Source organism: Rhagoletis pomonella, unplaced genomic scaffold (genome assembly GCF_013731165.1).
Source record: "Rhagoletis pomonella isolate Grant_MI unplaced genomic scaffold, Rhpom_1.0 Rhpom_scaffold_00007, whole genome shotgun sequence".
In the NCBI taxonomy this organism is placed as follows: Eukaryota; Metazoa; Arthropoda; class Insecta; order Diptera; family Tephritidae; genus Rhagoletis; species Rhagoletis pomonella.
The window spans coordinates 3,625,009-3,640,997 of record NW_023458561.1 but is presented as its reverse complement, the minus strand read 5'-3'; the positions used below and the strand labels follow the sequence as shown (position 1 = coordinate 3,640,997).

The 15,989-nt window shown below is 33.5% G+C and overlaps 1 protein-coding gene across 1 annotated transcript in view; it reads right to left on the bottom strand.

Moving 5' to 3' along the window:
- The window catches only part of LOC118742255 (ryanodine receptor), a gene marked incomplete at its 3' end in the record, with an annotated part of 525,243 nt that overhangs the window by 104,674 nt on the left and 404,580 nt on the right, over positions 1–15,989 (bottom strand). Inside the window, 1 exon segment of the mRNA XM_036474193.1 lies at positions 10,536–12,808. Within this exon segment, the coding sequence (XP_036330086.1) occupies positions 10,536–12,808 (2,273 nt within the window).

Below are 15,989 nucleotides of genomic sequence, written 5' to 3'. Positions count from 1 at the left end.
CCCAGTCAAATTGTCGGAGGTCCTATTATGGGCTACTAGAAAATACCCTGGTGGCGCTGAAGTAGAGTTACTTATAAAAGTCGTATTTACTAACAGATTTCGTTCAAATTCGCAGCGTGACTACCTGTATGATGAAAAATTCCTTTGCTAAAAATGGACCCGCTGGAGTTTAGATATTTACCAAATCCGTATTTTTTATAAAATCTGATTGGAATTCATAATTCGTATTCATTTCATGACACGCAAAGGTTTTGCAGAAAAGGGACCCAATGGATGACGCTGCACCCGAAATATATAGAAACCCCCACGGGGTTTGTTTATCTTAGACGAATTTACTTTTCAGACGGCTAAATCAAGGATGCGTTTAAGTATGCATATAAAGACCGTAAGACTGTGTAAGCGTGATCTTGCATCTACTTACCTCCGATTGACGAAGTTGCTCGAGGTGGCCGTTATTACAGCAGTAAGACTCAAAGAAATCAATTCATAAATATTAAGACGAATTCTAAAAGTGGCGAATTGACAAGGAAAGATTCGACCACATCTGTTCAAGAAGGAACACGATAGGTATATCAATGGCTTCATTTGAACGATATTCATGAGATCACACGACTCATTTAGCCAATGTACGCGAGAACTTTTCATCCTGTGGGGCGGCGAGGATTCTTGGCCATTCTATAATTGAAAACGCTCATCTGTGCTCTTGAGTTTCCGTATAAGGAATTTTATTGGCTTACATGGTAACCGGACCAATGCTAAAGTTGCAGGATGATCGAAGAATATTACGCACGCTTGGCAGAGATCTCACAGGTGGAAATAAGACCATAGGTTAGAGCTGCCAGATATCTCTGTTGCCAAACCGGGACACCTAAGGGAGGGCCTCTCACTCCCTTCCCATTCGTTTCGACAAAAATTACGTACGAAAAGATGTGGTAATCTTTTATTTTGACAGACATAAACAAAAACATAAAAATATGAGATCATGAGATCATTACAACGTACACCAACAAAACAAAACAACTTCCCTGCAGTAAATCGCGCTAGTTCGGAACTAGCGCAGAACTAGCTCTTTAAGAGGCGGTACTGGTTCTCGATCTATCCCAACGCAATGCTTTCAACTGTCTCTTTTTACATGGCGATGTCCTACGAAGTGGAAATTGCCACCTTTGCAGAACTTTCGAATTAGTTCTCAACTGGTTCCATTTTCGACAGTTCTGGGACAATAAGTTTTTTATGAGAAAAAATTTCAAAACTAGATTACTGAATATTTTTTTATTTTCTTAACTGTTTCCATTTTGTACAGATCTGCAATAAGTTTTTTATGAAAAAATTTCGATTATTCGATTTTTGATATTTTTTAAATTTTTTCTGTTCTCTTACAGATTGCATTTTATTTAATTTTTGTATTCTTTTATTTAATTTTTATTAAATTTTATCATTTGCTCTTCAATTTTTAAGCGGCACTCAACAAATTTAAATTTATTAAATCTGAAAATCACAACTGCCTCCACAACGTTTTGAACTCGCGACCAACGATGTTACAGTCGGAGGTCTTCCCGCTGGGCTATTTTAGTATTGTACGAGAAGTGAGAATTTGTGCATTTACTTCTCCACAGAGCGCAACTAGCACATCAAAAGCTTCAACTGTCCCGTTCTGCAGCCGTTTTGCACCAGTTCAGAGATAATTCTGAAATATGTAGTTCGGATATAGCAATTTGTCAGACTGTCTCTAAATTTTACTGCAGGGTTATCACAACTAAAGCGCAAGGAATTTTTCACAATGCATGCACATTTTTGTTCTTTATAAAAATACAGTTTATAAAAAAGTTTTAAAAAATTTTGGAAAATGAATTTTGAAAAAAAAATTTAGTTGATTTTTGGTATTGTTTTTACTGAGAGTTTCTTCCATTCAAACTATGTTCGACAAGTTTTTTTATATGGAAGACACTGTCAACAAAAAATAAATAATTGCAAAAAATCAACCAAATTTTCTAGTAACTTCAGACTTTCACTTTACTAATTGGCTCAAAAGCTACATTTTCAAAATTTTTCTAAAAGATCTGATTAGAAATTGTGATCTGATGAAAGAGTCGCCGAGCCCATAACTCTAGGTTTCATGAAAGAAAAAAAAATTTAGTACAAGGTAACATTAAAATATCAGTAACTTTTTTCGTTGCTGTGAACTTAATTCAACACTTCTGGCTTTTGCTTAATATAATTGTAAAACTCTGTGCATGTCATTTTAACGTGTTTAGCAAATTCATAACATTTTTCTTAATATTACAACGCGTTTTTTTCTCTCAGTATAGTTATTTTTGAAATTTTATTAAAAATTTGTGCAATCAAATCGAAAACCAGGACACTTAAACGAAACCCGGGACATTTTAAGTTCTACCGGGACACCGGGTCAAATAGTCTAAAACCGGGACGTCTGGCAACCCTACCATAGGTAAAACGCATTACATCGAAAGGGACTAGTATTCCATATGGAATCACAGCGCTACTTTTCTTGGCAAATGTGTGAGGAAGATTCCGCTTTTCAGTTTAGTTTTAGTTTAAACTAAAAATGTTAACTTTACAGACTGCTTTTGCTTTTAAACGCTATTTTTGAATTGGCCAACGCAAAAGATTTTATTTGGCGCCGCGAAGCAAGCTGTCATTTGCTAGTATACTATAAACTAGGAGTCCAATATAGTACAACTGCGTTTTCTTTTTATTTAAAAGATTTGGTGCATTGTAGAGTAACAATATGGGTATCAGTTAAAAGGAAAAATTCTGTAGAATTAAAAAAAATTAATTTTTTGTTGCACCAGGACGAATAAATGTTGAAAATGTCTTTTTAAAATTTTATCATTGAATATCCTTGGAAATTTCCAGTATTTATTTTTGAAAAAAATATATGTCAACGACTAATATGTAAACTACCACGTCCTCGAATCTCGTCCTTCTGACTTTATTAGTTTTAGATAAAAAAAATTTACACTTCTCTTAATAATTATATTCAACAATTTTTATTGAGCTTGAGACCGCTTTTTTAATGAAAACTTATTGTGGAAAAGCGACAATAATTTGAAAAATGGTAGAAGTGATAGCTATTTTGGAAATCACCACATTTCCTAATCAGAATGTCGTGGGATCGTCGGTTCGAATCCTACTGAAAGAAGTCTGATGAGGAAATGTGGTGATTTCCAAAATAGCTATCACTTCTACCATTTTTTCAAATTATGTTTGCTTTTCCACAATAAGTTTTCATTAAAAGAAAACGGCCTCAAGCTCAATAAAAATTGTTGAATATAATTGTTATAAGGCCATAAAATAACAAAAACTTCTCTTTATAAGATATTGATAGTTACAATATACATAAATGAAGATACTAGAATCATTACACTGTACAGCACTCCGTTGGGCATTGGATCAAACCAATTTCTTTTTAAGAGATTCGGTCATAGGTCATAGGTCATAGGTAAAAAAGTAATTTTCCCGTTTTTTGTACTTAGCCTCGGAAATCGAGATATGGGCCTTCGAAGTTCGAAATAGGATCTTTGGTAAAAAATTATCTTTTATTATTATATGTGAATAACTAAAGGAACTAAAAATACAGCCGTAGACCGCCTTTTGCTCTTATTTAAATTGTTTATAACTTTTTTTGCTAACTTATATTACAGGTGCTATAAAACCTTATATTTCAAACAATTTTGAACTGATTTTTAAAAAGTTGGTACCGTTGTAAACGTGATTAGACCCCCTTCTTCTCTTCTGATATGCATACTTGTACACTTTGTATGTAAAAATTAGAGATAAAACATTTAAAAAGAAAAAATTCCTTCTTTTTATAAAAAAATATTTTATACAAACAAATTACCAACCGATTTTTAAACAATTGATATCGTTGCTAACGCAATGAGATCTTATTTCTTCTGATATGCGTATTTGTATACTTCGTACATAAAAATTTGAGAAAAAACACATAAAAGGAAAATATACCTTTTATATAAAAAAAACAAAGAAATTACTAACCCATTTTTAAGAATTAAGTATCGTTGTAAAGACGATTGAACCTCCTTTTCCCTGGTGAGCATATTTGTATACTTCGTGTATAAATCGTAAAAAATCGGTATCGTTGTAAAGGCTACCAGAAAACTTATACTTTCTTAACCCTTTCGGTACATCTTTTTAGATTCGGGCTTTAATAATAACATTCAATTTAATTTTTTCCCAAAATGCGATTCTAAAGTGTTTTTTGGAATGATGCCATATGGCATAATTTGTACTAACTGGTGTAAAAAATATGCAAAGATTTTTTAATATGGTATTTTGTTTTATTCAAATCAAATTAAATAACACCACATAAATTTAATAAAATAAGTTGGAACATGCATAGATTGAATAATTCATTTAAAAAAATTACCAGTTGCAATTTCCCAGTACTAATATATCGTTATTTGCTGGTGCGGATTTCAGCTCCTTCAAATATAATTGATGCCATATGGCATCATACACATTTAAAAATATACCACGCGTTTATTAGCACTTTTTTAAATTAAATTACAAGTTCTAGCAATATTTGACACTATTTTGGAGGCTATAGCATATTTATTTGTTTTTAATTTATTGGGCTATTTGGCAAAATATAGTATTTTAATGTAGACCTTTCTAAGCAGAAGAAAATCGATATTTTAGTAAAGTTTTAAAATTGAAATTTTTCATCTACTAAGGACAAAAATAACAATACCTTATTAAAATATAGATTATAAAACTTCCCATTACAGCGTTGCATATAAAAATATGATTTCAGATAAGCTCAATTAAATATGTGAGTATTCAAAAAAGCATGACGCCATATGGCATCAAAATAGCGACAGGGTTAAGCCCAAAAATTTCGTTTTATACAGGGTGTCCCAGAAGTAACTTGCCAAACTTGAGGAGAAGGCAGGTGGGGTGGTGAGCTCCCTGATAAGCAAAAATTTTTCAGGTAAAAGTGTCACCGTTTTTGAAATATTTAAATTTTTTTGAATTAAAAAAAAAGTCGTGCCTTTTCATGTATTTTCTTTAACTGCATCTACAAACAAGGCTATACTTAGTAAATTTTTTATGTAAAATACTTTCAGATAGTTGCTTCTCCATACTCAAATGCAATGTAGTTAAAATATATTAAGGAAAACTAATAAAGTTAGAAGGACGAAATTTGAGGACATATATTTTTTTCAAAAATTTATATTGGGAATTCCCGTGGATATTCAAGGATAAAGTTTTAAAAGTTCATTTTCAATATTTATTCGTCCTGGTGCACCCAAAAATTTAATTTTTTAATTCTATTCTACAAAATTTTTCCTTTTAATTGATACCCATATTGTTATTTTACAGTGCACCGCATCTTTTGAATAATTTTTTTATTAAATAATACGTCTCCTGACGTCAGAGAGAAAAACTAAAACATCGTACAGTTTCATAAGTAAAGTAACTCTTCTTACCATTTTTCCTGGCAGGCTGTTGGTGTGTATTTGGCAGGCTGTAGGTGTGTTTTTGGTTAGTGTATTAGTGTTTTTGGTTAAATGTGTTAGTGCATTTTGAATAAATTGTAATAGAAATTGTAATAGAAATTAAAGAAATTGTAAAAGATAAGAGCGAATTCGAAATTGACTGTCGCACGGTGTAATATTCATTTCATTCTAGGTATATGTACATATCGATGGTCCTCTGCAATATCGACACAACTCCAAATTTCATATTTTTCGGAGGAGCCAAATACATTTCTTGGTAAAGAATTGTTGAAAGCATTAATTTTGAATAAATAAGCTTTCCGATTTTAAAATCGCGGCCACGCCCATTTTCCAAAAATTTATAATATTCTTATTTTTCGTCTAAAAATTATTGTAAATATCAATTTTGAGTGAATAATCTTCAGTAGTTACTAAAATATCGCAGTTTTCGTATTTCTGAAAATTACCGATATTTGGGAGGTAGGCGTGGTTATTGTCAGCTTTTGCCCAGAAAGAGTAACTCTTCGTCCTACGCCCGAAAGAAGTGCACGTACCAAGTTTCGTTAAGATATCTCAATTTTTACTTGAGCTATCGTGTCTACAGGCGGGAGGACGGACAGACAGTCACCGCTTAATCGATTTCTCTTTTCATTCTGATCATTTATGTATACATTTTTCTGTATCTATCTCGATTCGTTTTGCTACAAACAACCGTTATGTGAACAAAGTTATAATACCCTTGTGCACAAGTGCGCTCGGGTACAAAAAGTTCCTCGAACACGTGTTAGCTTATTTCTTGTATAGAACCCATAAGCAAATTTGAAGCCAATCGAAAGTGTGACACAAAATTTGGTGTTCAATATGAAAAAGAATGTCTCATATATGGTTTTAAGCAGGGACGTGAACCGGATGAAAAATTTGGTCGGTTCGATTCAGCGGTTCGAACCGTTTTTGCACTTTTGGTCAAAGCGGTTTTTTTGGTCTTTGAACCGGGTTTCGGTTCGGTTCAACGGTTCGAAAAACAAAAAAATAACGCGCAAGTTTATAAGTGTCCAGTGTCAAGTGCAACAATGCGCAAAATTAAGGGTCAAGTGTCTGTCAAATGAGATGGGTTGCCTTTACATTATATATTGTCACATTGTAAACAAACATGGTAGGTATTACTATGTTTAACAAAAAGAAAAAAAACGGGTGCATTTATCTATTGAAAATTGATTGAAACGAACCTTTAAACCTTTATAGAAAGTGGTTCGGTTTTCGGTTCGGATCAAACATTTGTGGAAAACTTCGTTGCGGTTAATGGTTCAGTTAATTAATAGAAAAAAGCGGTTTTCCGGTTCAAAACCGGTTCACGTCCCTGGTTTTAAGTGATTTGAGAACAAATTTATCAGCAGACAATTTGGGAAAATTATGTTTTTAAAAGTAAACACGCCATTGTAAACACGTTTATACATAATATGTAACATAATTTGGTTACCAAAAAAATGACACATCGAAAATAATTAATTTGGTTTTATTATTGTTATTTTTATTTGTGGAAAAACAAAAATCAAACTAGGCACAGAATTTGGCATGCACAATGAATTGGCCAGAAGACTATAGGCTGCTCCACTAGCCTAAAACTCTACAGAAAATATTTTAAAACGGAAATTAAAATAAAGAAGTTTTATTTTGTTTTCCTACACATCGAAGTCTTAAGGTGACTTTTTTCAAGGATAATTAAATTTTCTGTCATATATGGACTTTTATTTTAGGACAGAAAAATAAAAGTCCAAGTATAACTGTTCCGAAAAGCCGAAAAAATATCTGTCATAATAGGACTTTTATTTCTGGTTCAAAAAATAAAAGTCATAAAATAACACATTAAGTTGAATTGAATTGTATGGGTTAAAAAATAACTGCTACTTCTTAGCTTTTGGGTCAAAATTTACAATCAAAACGAATTTGAAAAAAGCTAATACAATTAAGCATTTTGGCATTTAAAAATATATGTATGTGTGTGACAGCTTTCTCATAATGATTTTTTAGTTTACAATTTTTTACATACAGTTATTTTCGGTCCCTGCATAAAATTTAAGCAAATGCTTTTTCTTAAAATTTCAGACCTTTTACTCAATTTATTCAAATAAATTTAAGTAAAAGGTATGCAATTTTAAGACGACGCAATTGCTTATTTTTATGCATACATTTCATTGTATGTAATTCCTTTGTATTTTTTATTTTGTTAAAAAAATATAATAAAAAAAAATTTTACGATTTTTTCGCCAAAATGACGATTTTTTTAGGGTAAAGTGACGATTTTCCAGCGAAAGCTTTCGGCAACGCTGTACAGAACATTCAATAGAAATTTCTGTATTTAAATTTAATTAATGATTTAACTATACTTTAAAATTTAATTTTGAAAACGATGCATTTTGTATTTCACTTGCTCTCTATTTGAAAATATGAGTTTTCACAAAAAATTTGGACTTAGCGACTTTGCGCTCTAAGCTAGCGTTATTGAGCAATTAGTTATTATTTCGCTTATAACTCTTTCCGAACCGGAAAAAACATTTCTCCCATAAAGTAAAAATGGACAATGTAAAAATTAAAAATTGGAAAATAAATAGCTCTTATAAACGGCGCAATAAATACTTATGTATTTTTCATCCATTTGGTGATATGAATCAACTTTATTCGAAAAACTTTTAACTCTTATGCTTCTGCTATTTAAGGCCAAATTAGAGTATGGCACCTTAACGCCTTAGCCATAAATAGATACCTACGGCTATGGTTGTGGCCAGTGTTGCCGCGCCGTCTCAAGAAAATGTATCCCTGACCAAGTCAAAAATGTATCCAAATGTATCCAATTTTCTTTTTTCACATATACATCTCATAATTTGTAAGAAAACCAAACATTTTCATAAAAAATACATAATTTAACCCATCCTAAGGACTTGGAATACATGTGCAAAAAATCAAATATTTGTAATTTCAATTTATAAAGTACATTTTTTGTGCATAAGTATTTTGCAAATTAAATATGAGTAGTCCACTTGCAAACAGCGTTATGTGATTTTATAATAGAAAGCCGTAAATTTGAAAAAACGACTATGACAACAAATATCATTTAAATTGAATCTTTTCCATTATTACCTGAAAATTTGGATAAATAAGAGCCTTTTAAAATTGTTACATAAAATAACATGACATAAGATAACATTAACAGTCTATACGACCTAAGGCAGTTTTCTAAGTTCATCAGAAGATGTATAGTTTTGAAAGTTTATAAATAAGTGTGATAGCGACTTTTGGAAGAAGAGTTAACATTTGATGCTATTTTTTCAGAATATAAAAAAGATTTTGCACTGTGTTGTTAGTGGACATGAAACTACTATAAATACTGGCACGTTATCCTCCAAACACTAAAAATGGAAGAAATTTTACATAGCGCACTTTGCAAGTGGACTACTCATATAATAAATAGCAAGTACACTCTAAAAAGAGCATGTAAAACTACTACTGAAAAGTATCTATTTTTCAACAAGAATCTGTATAAATATACGTATAGGTTGTTGAGTATTTGATTTTGAACTTGAGATCTTTAAAATATACACATAAATACCCAAATATAGAATGTTTAAAATTGCAAAAATTTTCAAAATACAAATACATTTCCTACTAATAATAAACATTACTTTATTTTAAACATTTTATGTGTAATTTTGCTGTTGCGACAAATTCGTTATGTAAAAGTAAACAGGCAATGATTAATTTTATTACAAGGCGTGCAAATTTGCACACATTAAAAGAGAAAACTGGTTACCTCTCTCAATATGCGCAAATAAACAAAAATCTTTTAGAGTGTATTTAAAGTCTTTTCAGTAAAATTCATAAAAGTTTCCTTAAATAAATCAAATTTAGTTTTTTAAACTACATTGAAATCTTCTTTCTTTTTAAATTAACAAATGAAAATATGTGATATGAAAGAGATTACTACGGAAAGAGTATAATTTACTTTATATATATCGTCGTTTAAAGTACAAAACCGCGTAACTGACATTTGCTGCCAAAAATTGGATTTGCTCACATAAGCTCTTGGCTCAATCCTTATCCATTCGTCCTGAAATATACTAGCCAGAAATGCGATTGCTTTATAAAAAAGAGAACCATTTTGAAATATAAGTGTTTTTACTATCTAGAAAATAATTTATGCAACGTCACATGCGCGGTTTTGCATTATCTTGATACGCGGTTTTGCATTTTGTTGATTCGCGGTTTTGTACTTTAAACGACGATTTGTATATTAAGATCTTGCATAAAGCATCCTTTTAAGCTAATTAAAGCAATTGCGCTTATACCTATTTTGGTGAGATCTCTTCATATGTTCATTGCTTCGTTCACAAAAAATAAAATGCCTTAATTTCACGCTTATGTAGCGATTCTTTATACGTTTAGAAAACGTAATGCTTTCTACCATCTTTAATGAAAATCAATTTTTGGACGAAAAAAACTTTATAGGAAATATGAAATTTTGGCCTATTTAAAAAAGTAACCACCTTTATACTGACCGGAAAAAATAAGTATCCAGCAAAAATTCGTCTAAAAATGTATCCAATTGGATCTCTTTAGATCCAAACGGCATCCCTGGTTGTGGCTCTGGCGTTATAGTACGGCACCAATAACCGTTAGAGAGCTGCGCGTTTTAACGGAACATTTAAATGCTATGGTTATGGTTATGGCTATGGTATGGCGCAAATAACCAAAAAACACTACCGACTTCAATGTTTGTATAACAATTTAGCACTACATTTAGTTTATTCATGATCCAATGATCGGAATGTAACGAAATTTTATTGGGTCAGGTCTCTCCTTCCGATAAAAAAATGTGTGGAAAATAATTCACGTGGTCCAAAGTTATCTTATAAAAAAAAAATACGAAGAATATATAACTCCCTCCTCTTTTTTGAAATTAGTTACAAATAGCAAGCTTACGCTCTTGGTGTCCACCTTTTTGCATAAAATATTTTCAGTTTGATCACAGTATTTTTGTAACTAGAATCAGAGGTAACATACTCTTAACGCTACAGTTGTGTACTCGGATAATTTGGAAACATCAACCGTCAACTTGCGTAAAAGTTTCAGTAACATAGCAGGTTGCATCTGGGATGTAAGGGCTACCAAGAAATCTGAAACTGCCTCTCTCTGGCCCTTCGTGAGCATACGGTTCTTAGATAATCTATACACAGTGTGCAACGTTGCATCCAAGAGGCTGGCATAATTCTCGGCCTCGTTGTAAAACTTTGAATGTTTTATGAGTAGAGGCAGTATTGAGTTGCCGATATACCGGTTCATCGAAAGGGCCATGTCACTTTCAGAACCATCACTCTTATCAAGAATAGTGGCGGTTCGTAAATCGGGAAGAAAAGCATCTTCTAGCAAACGGTAAAATAGGTCTTGATTTTCAATACCGTAAACTCGCTCCAGGAACAGAACTATGCTCTGTTTATTGTTTGGCAGAAGTCCTGATGGCATATCAGACTTGGGTTTTTCTTCTCCTGGCGCCGTTTGCGTCAGTGTAAATTTTAAACTTAAGACACCTTGAAGGTCCTCCAGTGGCACCAGAGATCTCAAAATAGCTCTAGCCCTCAGTGATTCGTTTTTACCCTGCTCAATAACGGAAGCATCGGGTGCACATCTGCCAAGAAGATCCACAAGTGTACAATAAAAGTTAAGAATCGCTGCGCCTGTATCAATATAGTCTTCATCTTCATCTCCTTCTGGCAATGGATGTGTGAAATTTAAGCCAGCAATTGTGCCCTCTGCCTCATCTTGCATATTGCATCTATCCGCAATGCGTTCGGACATGCGATTTGCTTCGACTATTGCGCGAAATAGACCTTCCCCTTCTCCTCTTAGAGCCGGCCCTAAGCATTCTGGACGTCGGATAAGAAGACGAATGACAAGGTTTGCGTTCTCCTCAACACTTTCGCCATTCACCCATACACAATAACGAAGGAAGTCCAGATAACGTTCTCCTTCTACCGGATCCCATCCCAGATCTGGATACCCCTTTTCCACCAACTCCGAATTGCTCTGCAATCCGCATCTGGACAGATAAACTGCGATTTTCTCTAAATAATGTTCTCTAAGTGCTAGAGCCAATTCTGTGTTCTCCATCAAACTTGAATATGCCACATCTAAAGGAGTGGAACCCCGCAAGCTGGGCCGTGCCAACAAAATATTGGCATTGTCCAATAGAAAATCGAAGTGATCAAACATGGCCTTTTGATTCTGACGGCCTGTTCTACAAAAATAACATAGAAAACGACAGCAACCAACAACCATTTCATGAGAGGTGTCTTTTTCTTTTGGTGGCGCTCCTTCTACACCTTCGGTTTGTGATGGAGCGTCACTTTGTGCCTGTGCCCGGCGTCCCAACGTATTCATCATAACAGCCATTACGTTCTCATGAATCCTTAATATTCGTATAAGGTCAGGATGTTGAAAGAAGGTCGCATTATTTACTAATTTCCAAAGTCGCTTCCTCATAAGTTCTTCCTCTTCTTGACTCATTTGTACTGGAAGCAAAGCACGAATTTGGCTTAAGCCTACCCACATTTCCGCCACATCATCCCTAGCTCTGTTGTTGATGACATAAGTTTTACCAAGGGCTCGAACCAGCTCGCCAACGGTGTCATATTGACGGACCAATAAGCTGAACATCTCTCTTACAAGCTTTGGATTTTCTATTTGTGATTCTTCAGCCCAGCTAACAATAGTTTTTATTAACACTTTGCGGAAAACCTCCTCGGGAGTTTTCTTTTCTGGTTCTTCAACTTCCTTTGGTCCTTCTTCGAGTTCTTTTACTGTATTTATAAAGTTATAAATCTTCGTAATTGGTCCTGTTTTTACTTCCTCAATGGCGTTGCTGTCGACTTCATCGGGCTCTTGTAAAGCATTAAGGGACACCTTTTTCATGAGGCTATCATGAAAGTCATACAACCTGCTCCTTAAGTCCAAACCACAGGTGCAATTTTCCTGATCATCTGATTCGAGATTCTTAAAACACAATATTTGATTCATCTGTTCTCTAGGCGGGCAACGGAATTCTTTAGTTTTTTTAGCAGCAACAGCACTAGGCAGATCTGATTGTTTTATTTCAATATACCGTCTAAGTTGATCTGCTTGCAAATCACCAACAAAATCATGGGAAAAGGATATGATACTTTCAACTCGATGCCTAAGTTGTATATCATAAAGATGATGGAGAAGATAACACATCTGAAGTTTAGCGCCTTCTGCCATTTTCATTGTTAACAATCCCTTCCGATGTTCATCTTTGCCATCTACAAAATAAGTTGCATATAAGGAATTAAAAATACAGAAACATTATTTTTAAGTTTTAATTTAACTAAACATACATACATACATATCGACGCCTCCAAACCAAACCATGCCAAGTAACTTTAGACATATTCAGACCAGTGATCGGACTTTAAAAAAATTCTGTGTGGTAGAATCTGGGAAAAAATGTTGTAGATTAAAAAAAAATGTGATAGATCTCTGGGTTTGGATCCAACTTTGTACAAAAATTAAAAAACTTCTGCAAGGTTTCACCTAAATGGCAAACTTTTTAATTAGACTCTAAAAAAATTTAATTTTAGTATAATAAAGTGCAAGATTGAAGATGCTAAAAATTGCGTTGAGTTTTAAACATTTTTTTCCTTCACAGTGTAAAGCAGTTCCTACAATATTAAGATATTTATTGAACATATTTTAAGAGATTTATGCAACCTTGCGGAGTGCTGCCAGCTTTTATTTTTATCACATCACGAAGTAGCGAACAAATGTGGCACGTTCCAGAAACAGCTAATTGGGATTTGCCGATTTTGGCAATTCTCAAGTAAAAGTAAACAACGCCTTAGATGCACTTAAATTTGCTAATACTTTCACAAAAATCGCCGGTTTTTAACGTTTTCGCTATTAATTCTTTTTATAAATCATATATTTTACAATTTAACACAATAAAGGGCGTTTCCTGTCGAACAATTGATTACTGAGAAAATTTACTATGTTACAGTTTATTTTATCCTCCCATTCGGCTTTGTTTACTTTTACTTGAGAAATTTCGTCGTCGCTGTGAATGCGGAATCTTGTATTATATCATTCTTGTTACCATATCGTGTAAAATTATGAAAGTTATGTCAAGCAAAAATAAGACTACTCAAAAACGCGAATATGTTGTAGATTTCAGACCTTGAGTGGTAGATGTGGTAGATGCTCAAAAAAGTGGCAGATCTACCACAATGTGGTAGAAGTCCGATCACTGATTCTGACTTAGCACAACATGATTTGGAGGCGTGAATTTATCCAGTATGCGCATTTACAGATATGCCCAGCCACTTAGCGCACCTGTACACCAAAGCCAAATCCGTTAAAAAATCGGGATGCAGATACTTTATCAAACAAATTTTATATTAACATTTTGTCTTACTTATTACATTATTCAACCAATATAAAAAGGTCAAATATGATTCGCTGATAAGTCTCTTTAACTGAATAACTGACTATCCATCTAAAATGCCTCGGTCACGCATTCGGCTAAATAGAATTCGTGGCTATTAAAGAGGCAAAATTTGAAACCATAATTTATATTAAAAATGTACTTACTTCCTCAGTATTTTATATTATAATCCAGAGTTTTATTTACTGCCTCATCTTCACGCCCCTGACTTCTTCAAGCTTCCCCGATCTTGCTCTTGGGATGGGGTACCACGCTTCCAGGACAACGTGCACATTTAAAAAAAGTTTAAGATTAAGGTCAAATCTCTGAATTGGACATTACAAATTCCAAGTTTTTCCTCCATAAGCCAGTCCGGCCTGGCTCCTGCGGGGGCGTAAGGTCATTATCCTTCGTAAAAGTCCAAACTGGAGTCATGGATATTACTCAACTTTATTTCGATGGCTGAGTGGAAGATCGACCTATATCGCAGCCGGTTCGAAAAAGCCCTATCTTAGAAAACTTTTCAAGAACGCCCTACTGCAGAATTTTATTGAAAAACAACCTATTTCAGAATTTTATTGAAAAACACTCTATCTCAGAATTTTGTTGAAGAACGCCCTATCTCCGAACTCGGTTCAAAAGCACCCTATCTCAAATGAAAATACAATGAAAATAAGTTGAGATAGGGCGTTTTTGAATCGGCAGCTGGGATAGGACGTTATTCAACAAAATTCTGAGATAGGGTGTTTTCCAATCAAATTCTGAAGTGGGCGTTCTTGAAAAGTTTTCTGAGATAGAACGATGTTGAAAATTTTCTGAGATAGGGCGTTTTCAAACTAGCTGCCGAGATAGGTCTTTCTTCCACTCAGCCATCGATTTGTAAATGTTTGCAAATGATAAAACTGACCCACTTTTACTTTTATTAGTAGGATCAGTCAAATGCCATTCCGGAAAAACGCCTAAAATCCATCATTCTATATAGGCCTGCTTTATAGTTCTTGAAAAGTAGTTGAAAAGTGGGCCAGTTTCATTATTTGCAAACACTTAAAAATAACGTTTAATTTGGAATTACCAATTCTGAGATTTGAGCTGAATCTTATTGATTGGCGTTATTTTCAAAATATTACCGCAAACTATTTTTTTTTAATGTTCACGTTGTCCTGGAACCGTGCTACCCTATGCCAAGAAGAAAATGGGGTACGCGTGTAAAAGTCAGTGGCGCGGAGACGAGGCAGTTAATACAAATCTGGTATATAATACAAAATACTGAGGACGTAAGCATTTTGTAATACAAATTATGATTTGAAATTTTACCTCTTTAATGGCCACGCAATTTCGTTACCGAAATGCGCTATATTAGCGAATTATAGTTAACTTCTTTTATATTGGTTGAATAAAGTAATAACCCTTCAGTAAATTGAATTAATTTAAAAGTAATTTATAAACTACTTTATTTTCAATGACAACTAATTGAAATTCTCATTATTTTACCTGCAACGAACTCATTTATTTAACATGGCGATGTCCTAGGAAGCAGTCAATTGACTTTTCCTGCATGTATTTTCAACTACTTTAAAATGAATTTGGCTTAAACAACTTCAAAGTCAGTATGTTTCGTTTGAATGCGCTTTCGTTCTGCACTTCATAGATGTTTTTTCATAACTAAGAAAAACCGAAATTAAAAATGTAAAATTAAATGTGATTTGAACATGGGCATTCTTGGCTGCGACCAACTGTAGCAAACATCTTTGCACGCTCAGCTACAGCCAGACATGTAAATGTGCTTTCAAATGTTCAGTTTGAATTGTGTGTAAGCAGAAAGTCGACTGTCAGACTCTGCATTTAATTTAAACTACTTTAAAATGAATTTGGTTTACACAACTTCAAAGTCAGTATGTTTCTTTTGAATACGCTTGCGTTCTGGACTTCACAGACACAAATTGTTTTTTTTTTGGCAAAAAGAGTATAAAAATTCGAAACATTTACTCATTGAATTTGTTTTAAAGTAGTCTTTCAATTAGTTG